We start from the raw sequence: 14283 nt of genomic DNA, 5'->3' as shown, positions 1-14283 counted from the left end.
ATTTTAATTTTTAATTTTAAATCAACCCTAATTCTAATTCTAATCCACCCTTAATTTTAAAACCAACCCTATCAATTTTTACATATATTTTAATTTTTAATTTTTATGTTTTTAATCCATATATAATTAAAGTTAAATCATAAATTTTTTTAAAAAAACTAATCGGTTATTTCGGTCACCGACCGAATTAACCGATTTTAATTCAATTCGGTTTTTATCGGTTATGAAAATTAATTCGGTAGGTTCGGTTATGACTAAATATTTCGGTTCGGTTCGGTTATTGCTAATTCGGTTCGGTTACCCCGAATGCTCACCCCTAATCATGTATGGAGTCGTAGATAGTTACGATATTCAGTAAAATTAAGTATGACATGAAATTTAATAAAATGACTTTTTATAATTATAAAATATGAAAATTTAAACATACACTACAAAATTAAATATATTTTAGAGTTAAATGTGGAAATGACAATTTTAGAATTAATAAAAAAAACTTCAAAAAAACTGTTATTATTCAACCTTCTTGTTTTATTAATAATATAGATATACAACCAAAAAAAATATCTTTAAAGATCCGTTAATTAAAAATTTTGAATTAAAGCAAGTTGAAAGTCCAATCAAACAAAATCTTATTATGTGAGACATAGTTCTCATCTGATCAAACAAGATATGGATCGAGTCGATCTTTCTCATATAAACCTATTTTTTTTGGATGTCGAGATTTTTTAAATGGCTAAGCTTTTCATTAACTAGCATACCATATTAACTAAATTTTAGAAAGATGAATGAATTAACCGATGATTAAAAAAAGAAAGAAATTTGTTTGTAAAATGTTGATGTTATTAAAACAAACAAGTTTGTATATTTAAGACGAAGTAAGCACGAATTTGGTAAAAGTATTAGTTAGGAATGGAACTGTTGAACCAAATTTGATGCTTGAAATGTTCTTCGAATTGGTGTCCAAACTCGAAATCTTCCATCGAAATTCTTGGATTTCCCCGTTTGCCTATCCTACCAACCGAGTAATTACATTTACCCAAACTTTAATATTCATTCGATAATATATTTTAATTTTATGGTTAACCACAATATATAGTTAATTAAATTAAATTAAATTTTCCAAAATAAAATTACAAGCTAAAAATAGTTAATATTATGATTGATTTTGGAAAAAAAGAAAATACATTTTCTGTGACCCACTCGACAACCTCAAATAGGTCCCAAAAATAATTTTAAAAAATATTCACCAACCCCGCCGGTTCACCACCCAACAACTCCCGACGTTACACTCGAACCGGGTTTGGGTTTCTATATATCCACCACCATTTCATCTCTCCCAACTCAGCAGCAACAAACAAACCAAGCAGGAGGGAAAAACACTAGACAGATATTATCGAAGGAAAAATGGGAGGAAACGGTGAATCCAATGAAAACCAAGCAGGGAGACACCAAGAAGTTGGCCACAAAAGTCTCTTGCAAAGCGATGCTCTCTATCAGGTTTATATTCTGATTAATTCAATCATTTTTTCCAAGAAAAATAGATAAATCTCGTGTTCATTCAGAAGATCAAATCTTCGTGCATTGGAACGTCCACAAAAAAGTTTCGTCCAGTGCAATATTGATTCTTTTTTTTTTTTTTTGGTTTTCCTTCAAACGTTATGCTGCAGTATATTCTTGAAACCAGCGTTTATCCGAAAGAACCAGAGTCCATGAAAGAGCTCAGAGAAGTCACTGCCAAACACCCATGGTACGTACATTTATTCATTATATATAAATATATATATACACATTCAATTATTTTACGTTTAATTGATTCGTTTACTAATTCGAAAACATATATATATAGGAATATCATGACGACATCGGCAGATGAGGGGCAGTTCTTGAACATGCTTCTGAAGCTGATCAATGCTAAAAATACTATGGAGATCGGAGTTTACACCGGTTACTCTCTTCTTGCGACTGCTCTCGCACTTCCTCACGATGGAAAGGTACAGTAACATTAATGAGATTTTCCTTCGTTATAAAGTGATCATCGTTTTGCATTACACATGGTGATTATTACAAGGAGATCATGAAGTGTAATATATATTGTGCAGATATTGGCTATGGACATCAACAGAGAGAATTACGAGTTGGGTCTGCCCGTAATTCAAAAGGCTGGCGTTGCCCACAAAATTGACTTCAGAGAAGGTCCAGCCTTGCCTGTTCTCGATCAAATGATTCAAGATGTAAGCCCACTTTCAATTTTCTTTCACAAAACTTGTACTATTTTCTTGTTTTGAATACCAACGAACCCACTAGACCAACTTTTTTGAAAGCTGACTTCACAAACCATAAAGATAAACTTTTCTGGGTTCCATTATTGGCCACAATATTCCAATAAATCAAATAATAATAAATTCAGGTGATGTGAATGCACTCACAAAACATGTTCACCACTAATGTACAATCCTTTTGTATTTTAAAAAGATTAGTTGTTTAGGCAGGTTCGTCACGAGAATGACACGCGTACATACATATATATACATACATATATATATATATTTATTTATTTATTTAAACAGGGAAAGCATAATGGGGCCTTTGATTTTATATTTGTGGATGCCGACAAAGACAACTATATAAACTACCACAAGAGGCTTATCGAGTTGGTGAAGATAGGTGGTGTGATCGGGTACGACAACACCCTGTGGAACGGGTCCGTGGTGGCCCCACCCGATGCACCGATGAGAAAGTATGTTAGGTATTATCGAGACTTCGTGTTGGAGCTGAACAAGTCGCTCGCGGCTGATCCAAGGATCGAGATTTGTCAGCTTCCCGTGGGTGATGGGATCACCCTGTGCCGCCGTATCAGCTGATCACAATTTCTCATAATTTTTAATCATATCGTATATTTTGTCACTCCCCCACAATTTACGATTTATGTAACTTTGTCTTCGAACCCAATACCTTTATGTTTTAATAATATAATAAGATGTGTCATTTTAATAGTCAATTTTTCAAAATCTAACAATTTAAATTATTGAAATAAGAGTATTTCGATGAAGCTATATATTTATTTCAAGTTTGTCTCAATTACCCAAAATAAAAACTATGACTCCAAACGTAGTTTATATTTATATATAAAGAAAATGGTCAATAAGTGTCGATACAGATTGTAGAATGAATCATAAATTAAAGCAAGCATCTTCGTCCCAAAAGTTTTAAGGCATATTTTCAATTGTTGTGTGATTGGACAAACCTTTGGATTTTATAAATGAGAGCTTGTTTAAACTCAAGAATATAGGATTGGTAATATATGATATTCTTAAACATCTATTTATCAAGACATCACCTAACTAATTCAATATGCGCATCTTTTTATATGATAATAACTAACTCTTCGGTTGATTGGAATTTGAAACTAAAATATTTTAAATCGTACAAACATCTAAATGTAATTCTTTGTCTCAACATCTTCTCGTTCTCAAAAATCATATGATAATCAAAGACTAACACAAATTATTTTTTGGGGTTTTCAGATTATTTCTAAGATGATGATTGTAGGTATTTGGCAAAAACTATTTTTAGAAAAAAAAACACTTGAAACATTCAATAATAGCGTATAAGATCCAATATTTGTTTTATTTTAAGAAAAACACATATGAAACATTCAATAATAGCTTATAAGATCCTATATTTGTTTTATATATCACATGCCAACTTAATTTTTAAATCATATGATATATTAAAATAAATAAAAATAACACCAACCTGTTGACATAAATCAACCTCCTACCGCGCTCTCCGATTTTAGTAAATAAATAATATATCGTTTTAGTAGCATAAAATATGAATTTGAAACACAAGACACACAGATGGTTTTCAACTCAAACACTATTTCTTACCACCGCAAAATCCAATCATGATATTCAAATCCGTGCGAAAAGATTGGTGCATCAAAATCTCAAGTTAAAAGCATTCGAAAAACAGCTAGTTTCAAAACCAAACTAGTCAGTATTATTATCCAACCCAACATTGTAAAAGAAACTAGAAGCTCATTCATTCAGTGACAGCGAAGCCAACTGCTCAGCAGGGCTGCTCGACTGCTGCTGAGACACATTTCTCAGAACATCCATTGCCTCCGCGACCTTAGCTTTGAGAGCTTCTGGAGACTCCAACAAGTGCAAGACCTCTGTCTGATCCATTTCCAGAAGCATGCCAGTCACCTTAGCTGCCGTATCAGGCTCAAGCTGTTCAACCAGCGGGTACAAATTTTCTCCCAACATCTGCAGGACAAAAAAAAAAGAGTTTTTTCACTATATATTATACATATTACAAGTCTTTGCACAGCAGAAATGATACTGTCAGCACATCATAAAGACTTTAAAAGTTGAAGGCTACTCTAGAGATGTTTAAAGCAGCATATAGATCAGACGCCTCAAATGAAACATGTAAAGAAAATGCTCACAGTCCTCTGCTCGATGGGGGAAGCGTTTGCAAGTGCAGATGCCAAAGCTCCAATGGGAATTGGTTGAGATATTCCTGCATTATGCAATGGCAAACCACCCATTTCATATGGGACAGGAAGCATGTTTCCAGGTATACCTTGCATGGAAACATCAGGCATGCCACGCCCAAGAGGATAACGAAAGCCACGTCCCCTAGGAAGCATCTGCAGACTAGGAATTATTTAACCACGAGATTCTCAAAATTCATAGGTAAAAATTGCCACAAACCTGCTGCTGCATAACTGGTTGTGGGCCTTGCTGCATTGGAACAGCATTGACACGTCTACCACCAGGCCGTGGGCCTTGATGCCCTTGTGGAACCAGAGGCACAAACATATTCGGCATGAGAGGCGCACCAGGTCTCATACCAGGAACCAGTTGCTGCTGATAACCAAATCCATGCTGAGATGAAAAAGAGGCGCAAATAAATTATCACCGATACTTATTGGCCACAAAAAAGCATCCTACATCTAAAATCAGTTAGGCTACTTCTTAGGTAAAATACATTCAAAATTCAGTCGCGATTCAATCTTCAGTGTTATGCTTCCATTGAACAAGCAAGTTATCAATGATGACACTGCATTTCCTGACTAAGTTCTGACTGAGAACTTTAATCATACTTGTATCTCAGGATAAAACAAGATCAGATTTTTACTGTTTTGTTTTCAATTAAAATAAGTACCATAAAGCCACAGTTATCAAATGGCTTTTAACAGCATGAAGAGCATATTTACTTGAGGAGGAATAATGGCAGGTGGTGGTTGCCCATAAAATATTTGCTGCCCAAGACCAGGACCACCAGGAGGGTACATTGGCATTCGAGGATTGACAGTAGATGCCATAGTCATGGGCCTCATTTGAGCAAATTGAGCCTGGAAACAATAAAACGGGGAGATCAACACTTACACGCAGTCATTAACAGGGTATATAGAGAGAGGATGTCCACAGAGTTACAATTAACTAACAATAAATAAAGGTTAAAAAACAATCTACTCATGGAAAATAAAAATCAATGCTCAATAAAGATATTATAGAACACAGATAGTTTCATATGTGCTGACAATCAACATTAGCTTCTCCATTTCATTCTTTCTCACAGGGATAGTGAAAAATATATAAAAAGTAAAAGGAACACCTACAAGTCTACCTGTAAACGTGCTCTTCTATCTTCCTTCCTCTGAGCAAGGGCAACATAAAGTGGTTTGCCAGCAATCATCTTACCATTCATTTCAGAAAGCTGAAACCAATTTTGTTAAATTTCTTTAATTGAAAGGCAAATAGGTGAAAAAGGCAGAGAATAAGGAGCAAGCAATAAATCATTATCAAACTCACAGCTTTGGAAGCCTCCTCTGGTGATGAGAATGCAACAAAGCCTGATCCCCTGCTTGTACCTTTGGGATCTCGCATCACCTGTATAAACATTAGAACAAATTAAAGGAGGCACAGCCAACTATAAGATAAATTATCAACGCAACCAAGTTACAAACCACAAACCTTGAATGATGTTATTGAACCAAATGGAGAGAACAATTCCTTGAGCTTATCATCACCAACACTATCATCTAGGTTTTTGACATACAGGTTCAATCCTTGAAATTTGTCAACTGCTTCTTGTGCACTCTGCTCAAATTGTTGTTTCAATTCAACCTCCCTCTCAGATTTCTTTTGGGCTCTCCCAACATACCATTCCTTGTTATCAAATTTATGGCCATTTAGGGACTCAACCGCTCTAGCAGCATCTTCGGCATTCTCAAAATTAACAAATCCAAAGCACTTGGATTTTCCATCTTCATTTCTCATGACCACAGTACTAGTGAGCGGTCCAAATTCGCCAAATATCTTTCTAAGGTCTTCTTCGGTTGTTGATTCAGAAAGACTTTTCACAAACACATTGGTGAATACTGTCTTGTCAACTGACATCTCTCTTTCTTGCTTACGAAGGAAGGGTCCAACATAGACTTGCTTTCCATTCAGCAGCATACCATTAAGCTTCTCAATAGCTTTCTGAGCAGATTCATCACTTGCATATTGCACAAAACCATATCCCATTGATTGACCAGACGCATTTGTTACTATTTTGCACGACAGAATATTCCCAAATGAAGAAAACGTATCATGTAGAGCTTTATGGTCAATTTCCTTGTCCAAATTCTGTAGAAAAACAACATTATCTCAACCAGCGAGAAAATCTAATCAAGTGTTTTATTTCAGGACAATCCACAAGATGAATAATGGAAAAGGAAAGGAAACAATACCTTAATAAATATATTTCCAGTACCACTCCTACGTGTGCTGGGGTCTCGATGAGAATACATAATCCTAATGGGTTTGCCATTGAGAGGAGTAAAGTTCAGCTCCTCCACCGCTCTCTCAGCTATCAAAAAGAAAGGTTTGTTAGGTACAGAAACATGGTCAAAGATAAGGGAACGTGCCTTCATCGTAAGACAAAACAGGTTACGTGAGCTGTGGAGATAATGAAACAAAAGAACTTTTGAAGGATCTCAAGGAAGAGTATCTCGATCGTCAGAGAACATAAATTATAGGGTTGCACTTTGGATCCATGTGGACAAAGGTCTCAAAAGATTCTATTTAGTTTATCCTTAATTGGTTGGTGACCAATATTAGCTTGAGTTAATAATTGCATAAATATAAGGTACCCATTGGGTTGTCATCTTATTCCACGAAAGATTAGCACAAAGGATATTATATTTATCATTTATAAACAAATTTTAATTTTTTAGATAAAAAAAAGTTACCCTGTGATCCTACACATTGATTCATTGGCAAAAAGTAAAAAATGTTAAAGTTTTTCTTAAGACTTTGTGGTTTCCCGTCGTCACTGTGGTACACAAGGATTGTGCAATCAAGACAATTGGAACTAGATGAACAATGAAAGATCCTAAATGCAGATAAAAGCAATACAGACTTGATAATCTATGCAATAGAACTTAATAAGTCGATGGAAAATACAAGAGGAAACATGAAATCTTAACAAAGTAGTCACCATCAACCGCCAACAATTAATACTACAGCCATGTGTCATCGAATTGATATCACACTTCTCTCATGCAGAATACCAATTAATTAAACCTCAAATATGAGGTCATGAATCATGGAAGCCAAATCACACGACATAAAAACGGATAAGGGTAATTTGCTTCCATGCATCAATTCACATTTTGAATCTGACATACACGTGTGAAATTTCTTAAAGCTATATTATTTATCCTAAACGTGATACTCAACTCCTATTTTGGTAAATTAACGATTACTGTAGTCATATGTCACTAAAAATAACCCAATCCCAGGTTTCGACTCCACTTTATGATTGGATGTTTTGGAAATATCAATATATAGCAAAGAAAATTACAATGAACATTGAAAAGGGAATTCAAATCAAGAGGCTGATAGAATCAAATTGATTAATAAATGTCAAATGTCACAGACGAAATAGAATACGAACCATCCTGAGGATTGCCGTAGTTGACGTAGCCATAACCGAGCGAATGTCGGCTAGTCAAATCCCTGCAAACCCTAACTGACACCACATCCCCCACCTGGCTGAACAGATCGTACAATTGCGAGTCGGTGACGTTCGCATCAAGATCTCCGACGTAGAGTGAAGTCACAAACGGAGCACCGCTTGCCGGTGTGACGTTTACCAACTGCACTGGAGGTTGCATCTGAACCTGAGCCGCCATCAATGATTTTTTCCTTGTCAAAGAGTTTCTAAATTTTTTAAATTTTTTTCTTCAACAGCTTCCCTCTCCTCTTTTTATTAACAAACTCAAAGAGAAGCACGAAGGAAACAAAAGGTCGAACAACTTCTCGACGGAGGACTCAGAATTTCGAATTTTTTTCGCGAGATATGTTTTTTGTTTTGTTTTGGGATTTTAAAAGAAAATAGAGGAGAGGGAAGGAAGGATACGTCGTAGGTCCGACTGAGGAGAGGCAAAAAACAGAGGCCGGCGGCGACGGAGGCACGACGGAGATTGAAAATGGAGAGATATGAAGGGCAGTTTTGTACCGCGCACTGCAAAAACTCTGAGGGATATTGCGGCGGCGCATGTTATTATTTGCTTGGGGTTAGGGGATTAAACGTTGATTCGGTGAAACGAAATCCATGCCGTTGGATTAGATTGACCGGGTCCCGTATTGACGTATTCGTGAATGTGTTCGCCAATGCGACTTCTCTAATTTGGAAATGCGTTTTCGTTTTCGTTTTCCCGAAAAAACGCATTCCAATGCTTGCTTGTACATGTAAAAAACGGTAAGCAGAAAATAAGATTCAATAATAATTTATGTAATATATTTAATAAAATGAGTTTTGAACTCTTACACTATGTTTGAAAAAAAATAAAAATTGGATTTGAAATTTGTGTTTAGCTAATATTATTTAAATATTAGATTTGATAGTTAAAATTAATAATATTTGATATTTTTACTTATTATTTTTCTTATTAATAATATTTAATACTCAGATATTATTTATACATAATATAGAAAAAATTAATAAATATAATAAAAATATATGTTTTTTTATTAAATATTTTATGTAATAATCATTAAATTATGATAAATTAGATTTTTTATATTAAAAAATAATAGAAGATCATAAGAAAAATAAAGAATTTACATAATTTTTAAAATATATAAATATTTTTTAATGATTTCAAAATCAAATTTTCAATTACACGATAAAATATGTATGAATTAAGTATATTGNACAGATAAAGATTCGTGAGACCGTCTCACAACATATCTACTCTTTAAAAGTATAAATAAGTATGCTTCCTTTTTTGTTTGTCGGTAAGATTGACATATCAATAATCTTATTGGCTGACTTTTTTAAAATGATGGAAATCAAAAGACAAAAACTTGTGTGCAACGGTCTCACGAGTCGTATTTTATAAGACGGATATCTTATTTGGGTCATCCATGAAAAAATATTAATTTTTTATGCTAATAGTATTATTTTTTATTGTGAATATCGATAGTATTGACCCGACTCACAGATAAAGATTTGTTATACCGTCTCACAAGATAACTACTCAAATCAAAAAGATCTATTCGTGGACGTGGACGTTCTAGAAGATTTTCATTATATGATATTTTTCAATTTCTTGATGAGGGTATTTTTGTCATTGCATAATTTCCACGACTTCCAACGTGTATGATATATTTATCGTTCCAGCAAATGTTATAATATTAATTTAACATGTTCGATTCATTATTTAAGTCGAAGAATTTGTTTGAAGTAATTTTCTTATCACTATTTCAAGTCTGGTCATACTGACTTAAAAACTTATACATAAAAGTAGAAGCTTCTTATTTGGCTGGAAAAGTTCAAAATGATTTGAATTCTTCTACGTTAGCAAGTAGGTCAGCATAGCCCAAAGCAAGTCAGCAAAGCCATGTGCTCCTAGCTGTCTTTCCTCCCATGTTTCCTTTTTCAACTTCTATTCCCATTGCTCCGATACAAATGAGCAAAAGATCAAAGAAGTGGTCCCTCCCCTTTCTCCCAATTCAGCGTTTTTTCCTACAATTTTATTTACAATTCACAACTATTTAAGCACACCCACGATTAATGACAACTAACAAGCAGCCTCCAATTTGTACTCAAGTTCTGATTTCTCAGAAATTTGCTCTCTTTTACAACAGATCTAAAATCAGTTTTCTTGATCAACTTTTTCAGTGTTTATCTGCTATATTGATCAGAAAATGGGACAGTTTGTTGTAGTTTTTCTTCCATTTATGGCTCATGGCCATATGATTCCAACGCTAGATATGGCCAAGCTTTTTTACTCTCGTGGCGTGAAAACAATCATAATCTCGACGGCTGAATTTGCTGATCCCATCAAGAAAGCTCGAGAATCAGGACTCGATATCGGTCTAAGCATCCTCAAGTTCCCGCCCGAGGGTTCAGATCTGCCGGATGCCTGTGTGAGCTTCGATCACGTCATGGCTCACGAGGACTTGTTCCCAAAATTTGTTAAGGCGCTGTCTATGCTCCAAGAACCTGTGGAAAAACTACTTGAAGAGTTCCGACCGAATTGTCTGGTTGCTGACATGTTCTTGCCTTGGACTACTGATTCTGCAGCCAAATTTGGTATCCCGAGATTGGTTTTTCATGGCGTAAGCACTTTCGCGTTGTGCGCCACCGAGCAAATGAAGCGCCACAAGCCTTATGAGAATGTTTCATCAGATTCTGAGCCCTTTTTGTTGCCTGACCTTCCGCATCAGCTAAAGTTGGTACGAACACAAGTCAATCCTTCCGACCTCGAGGAAAACGCGAGTTCTGTATTTTCCCAATTGCGGGTGCAGATGTGGGAAGCAGAGAAGAGAAGCTACGGAGTTGTCGTCAACAGTTTTTATGAGCTCGAACCGGATTACGCCGATCACTACAAGACTGTTTTGGGGAGAAGGGCCTGGCTTATCGGCCCCCTTTTGCTGCATAACAAGGATGATGTAGCTAAAGCACGGAGAGGGAAGGAATCAGCCTTAGATGAACATGAAATCAAGGCGTGGCTCGACTCAAAGAAGGACAACTCGGTTGTTTACGTGTGTTTCGGAACTATGGCGAGTTTCACCTCTGCTCAATTACGCGAAACCGCAATTGGGCTCGAGGCATCTGGCCAAGATTTCATCTGGGTTGTGAGGAGAGGGAGAAATGATGAAGGCAACAACGATTTCCTGCCGGATGGATACGAGGAAAGGATAAAAGGTAAGGGCCTGATTATAAGAGGATGGGCACCCCAAGTGCTTATCCTAAACCATCCTTCTATCGGGGCGTTTGTGACGCACTGTGGTTGGAATTCGACTCTCGAAGGAGTGTGTGCAGGTGTGCCTATGGTGACCTGGCCTGTTTTTGCGGAGCAGTTCTTCAACGAGAAATTGGTGACAGAGGTTTTGAGGATCGGGGTTTCCGTCGGGAACAGGCAGTGGCGGCGGTCAGGGAGTGAAGGGGTGCCGAGTAAGGCGGTGGCCAAGGCAGTGCAGAGCGTGATAAAGGGCGAAGAAGCGACAGAAATGAGGAGCCGGGCGAAGAAGTTGAAAGAAATGGCGAGCAAAGCTGTGGAAGAAGGCGGATCATCGATGGCAGAATTGAGTTCTTTGATGCAAGAATTGAGCGTGTATCGCTGTCCATCCAACCAAGTTTGATCCACGTTTTTTGTCCTGGATTCGTTGTAGTTTTTATGGGGCATTTGTTAGGAAATAGCACACGCAACTATCTCTCGATAATATTTGAAAATTAAATTTAAGATGTGTTTTTATTGATCATCAAATTCAAAAACTTAGCAATCCACTACACTTGTCAAGCGCAAAAATGAAAAAGTACATTGAATTTCCACATGATTTGGGGTGTCAAAATGCGACACGACCCAATACGAAAAAAATCATGTTCGGGTTGGGGTTTTTCGGGTTCGGGTTAGTGACATGTTAGGCGGGTTTCGGGTTGGGTCGCGGGTTGACCCGCGAACTTTTTTTTTGAAAATATTACCTATATTTTTATATATTGTATGTTTGAACAAAATAGATTGTATATTTATATGATAAATTTTCATCATTTAATATTTATTTTGCATATTTTCGTTTTTTTAACAATTTTTTATTTGATTTAGTAAATATACTTTTAATTTTCTACGATTAAACTTTCAAATTTAAATCGAAAATTTTGTTATTATGTGTTTAAATTAAAATATTATTATTATTTTTTGTTTTTTTGAATTTTTTTCATAAATTTTTTTTTAAAAATAAATAAATAAAATTCGGGTTAGGCGGGTTAGACGGGTTGAGTCGGGTTATACGGGTTCGTGTTCGGGTTGGGGGTTTTCGGGTTGCTTCGGGTTCGGGTTGAAAAAAAAATGAAAAAATTTTCGCGGGTTGACCCAAAACCCGACCCAACCCACCCGATTGACACNCGTTTTTTTAACAATTTTTTATTTGATTTAGTAAATATACTTTTAATTTTCTACGATTAAACTTTCAAATTTAAATCGAAAATTTTGTTATTATGTGTTTAAATTAAAATATTATTATTATTTTTTGTTTTTTTGAATTTTTTTCATAAATTTTTTTTTAAAAATAAATAAATCAAATTCGGGTTAGGCGGGTTAGACGGGTTGAGTCGGGTTATACGGGTTCGTGTTCGGGTTGGGGGTTTTCGGGTTGCTTCGGGTTCGGGTTGAAAAAAAAATGAAAAAATTTTCGCGGGTTGACCCAAAACCCGACCCAACCCACCCGATTGACACCCCTACACATGATCCGGTGCCAAGCTTCCCACGATTGTGCGTTGCGGTGCGGCATAGTTAAAATTGAACTGAGTTTCGTTCGATGACTAGCTTTATTGAGTCTCATATAAAAACAATCTTTATTTTAATAATATTTTATAGATTTAACCATTTATAACATTTACTTTATTTGTATATTAACGTAACATGCGTAGATAAAGTCCTTAAATATATAATAAGTACAATGAGATCTGTTAAAATCATGAAACTCATTAAGAAATGTATTATATATTATAAACATGTTCCTAGTCGAATTATCAGCCAAAAATAAGGATAAAAGTCGTTTGAGCTTTATACTAGCATATGTGATGTAAATATCATGTTTCATTAGTAAGGGCATGGATATGTCTATTCATACAGATGAGTGATCATTTGATAGTTCAATGAACAACCCTTCCTCGAACTGTCTAAGTGATTATCGTTTATCGAGTGGAACAGTCCGCAATTATCGTTGAACATTATTAGTCTTTGACACGGGACAACGTAGATGTTTTACGTACTAATATGCAGTTTGATATGTTTATCGACTCCAATGAGGGTCATTAGGTGACGAGGTAGTGTGTAGTCTCGAAATATATATGAGCAAATACATTGTAGTTGGAGATTCGTCCTTTGCTTACTGACGAAGATATCTTATGTGATCTGATTTGTTAGTATGTCAATGAATCTCTTGACAAAATTAACATGTGCATTTCGGAAAGGTGTTTCCTAAGTTGCACAGATCATGTCAATATTATTACTCAAAGATATATCGCATTTCTATCAAATTAATATGCAACTCTCGATATACGAATGGTTGCTGACACGATATATGAGTTGAATGGACCGTACTGTAAGCTAACCATAACTTAAGATTCTTGCAGGAACTATCAGTGATACCTAGGGGATTATAGGACGATGCTACTAGACGCTCTTACCATGATCTCACGAGTACAATAAGAAATGAGTTCTGACATTCTTAATCAATGTGTTGATAAAAAGAATGTGGCTAATTAGGGTAAGACAGAATAAGAATAAATATTATTTTGAATCACATGGAGATGTGAACCCACACCTAGCTGTATTCTTGAACTTTTAAGGGTCACACAAACATTGAATTATGTGTTCTCCTTGAGATAGTCAAAGTTCAAAAAGTTGAATTTGACGACTGTAGTTTGATGGAGATCAAACATAATGCTTATAAAAGAGTTTGTAAGTTGATTCCATAGTGGAAGAAATAAAAGTTAACTTAACTGTTAATTGAGTAAAGCGAGTGGAACTACCTGTTTCCGTGAAGGTTTTCACAAAACTGGCAAATACAAAAAATGAATCAGTGGGAATTTTGATATTCGAAATTTTCAATTTTCATTGTATGAACTAGATTTGTATAATTCATACATCGACGTTGTCATATCGTCGATTAAGGTTATAATGAGTTTACATTTATTTATTTAGTGAATTTAGAATTTAATAATTAAATAATAATATTAATGTAATGACTACTAATATGTACAAAATTC

At 35.4% G+C, this 14283-nt stretch overlaps 3 protein-coding genes across 3 annotated transcripts; 2 read left to right on the top strand and 1 right to left on the bottom strand.

Moving 5' to 3' along the window:
* The first annotated feature begins 1342 nt into the window (after positions 1 to 1342).
* Positions 1343 to 3053, top strand: LOC140958573 (caffeoyl-CoA O-methyltransferase). The gene is made up of 5 exons (XM_073416068.1): positions 1343 to 1497; positions 1668 to 1747; positions 1847 to 1991; positions 2100 to 2231; positions 2568 to 3053. The coding sequence occupies exons 1-5, from the start codon at positions 1405 to 1407 to the stop codon at positions 2859 to 2861; spliced, it is 744 nt and encodes a 247-aa protein (XP_073272169.1). The 5' UTR covers positions 1343 to 1404; the 3' UTR covers positions 2862 to 3053.
* An 808-nt stretch (positions 3054 to 3861) lies between these two features.
* Positions 3862 to 8554, bottom strand: LOC140958962 (polyadenylate-binding protein 2-like). Its single transcript, XM_073416614.1, has 9 exons — positions 7957 to 8554; positions 6749 to 6867; positions 5988 to 6644; positions 5826 to 5903; positions 5641 to 5730; positions 5228 to 5365; positions 4722 to 4895; positions 4454 to 4657; positions 3862 to 4271 (listed from the first exon to the last, which is right to left on the bottom strand). The coding sequence occupies exons 1-9, from the start codon at positions 8192 to 8194 to the stop codon at positions 4041 to 4043; spliced, it is 1929 nt and encodes a 642-aa protein (XP_073272715.1). The 5' UTR covers positions 8195 to 8554; the 3' UTR covers positions 3862 to 4040.
* Positions 8555 to 10022: 1468 nt separating this feature from the next.
* LOC140959710 (scopoletin glucosyltransferase-like) lies at positions 10023 to 11767 on the top strand. Its single transcript, XM_073417694.1, has one exon. The coding sequence runs from the start codon at positions 10215 to 10217 to the stop codon at positions 11652 to 11654; it is 1440 nt and encodes a 479-aa protein (XP_073273795.1). The 5' UTR covers positions 10023 to 10214; the 3' UTR covers positions 11655 to 11767.
* The last annotated feature ends 2516 nt before the right edge of the window (positions 11768 to 14283 follow it).

The sequence above is a fragment of the Primulina huaijiensis genome, chromosome 15 (assembly GCF_012295235.1).
Source record: "Primulina huaijiensis isolate GDHJ02 chromosome 15, ASM1229523v2, whole genome shotgun sequence".
NCBI classification, from domain to species: domain Eukaryota; kingdom Viridiplantae; phylum Streptophyta; class Magnoliopsida; order Lamiales; family Gesneriaceae; genus Primulina; species Primulina huaijiensis.
The sequence above is the reverse complement of the archived record's forward strand: the minus strand, read 5'-3'. Positions and strand labels throughout refer to the sequence as shown.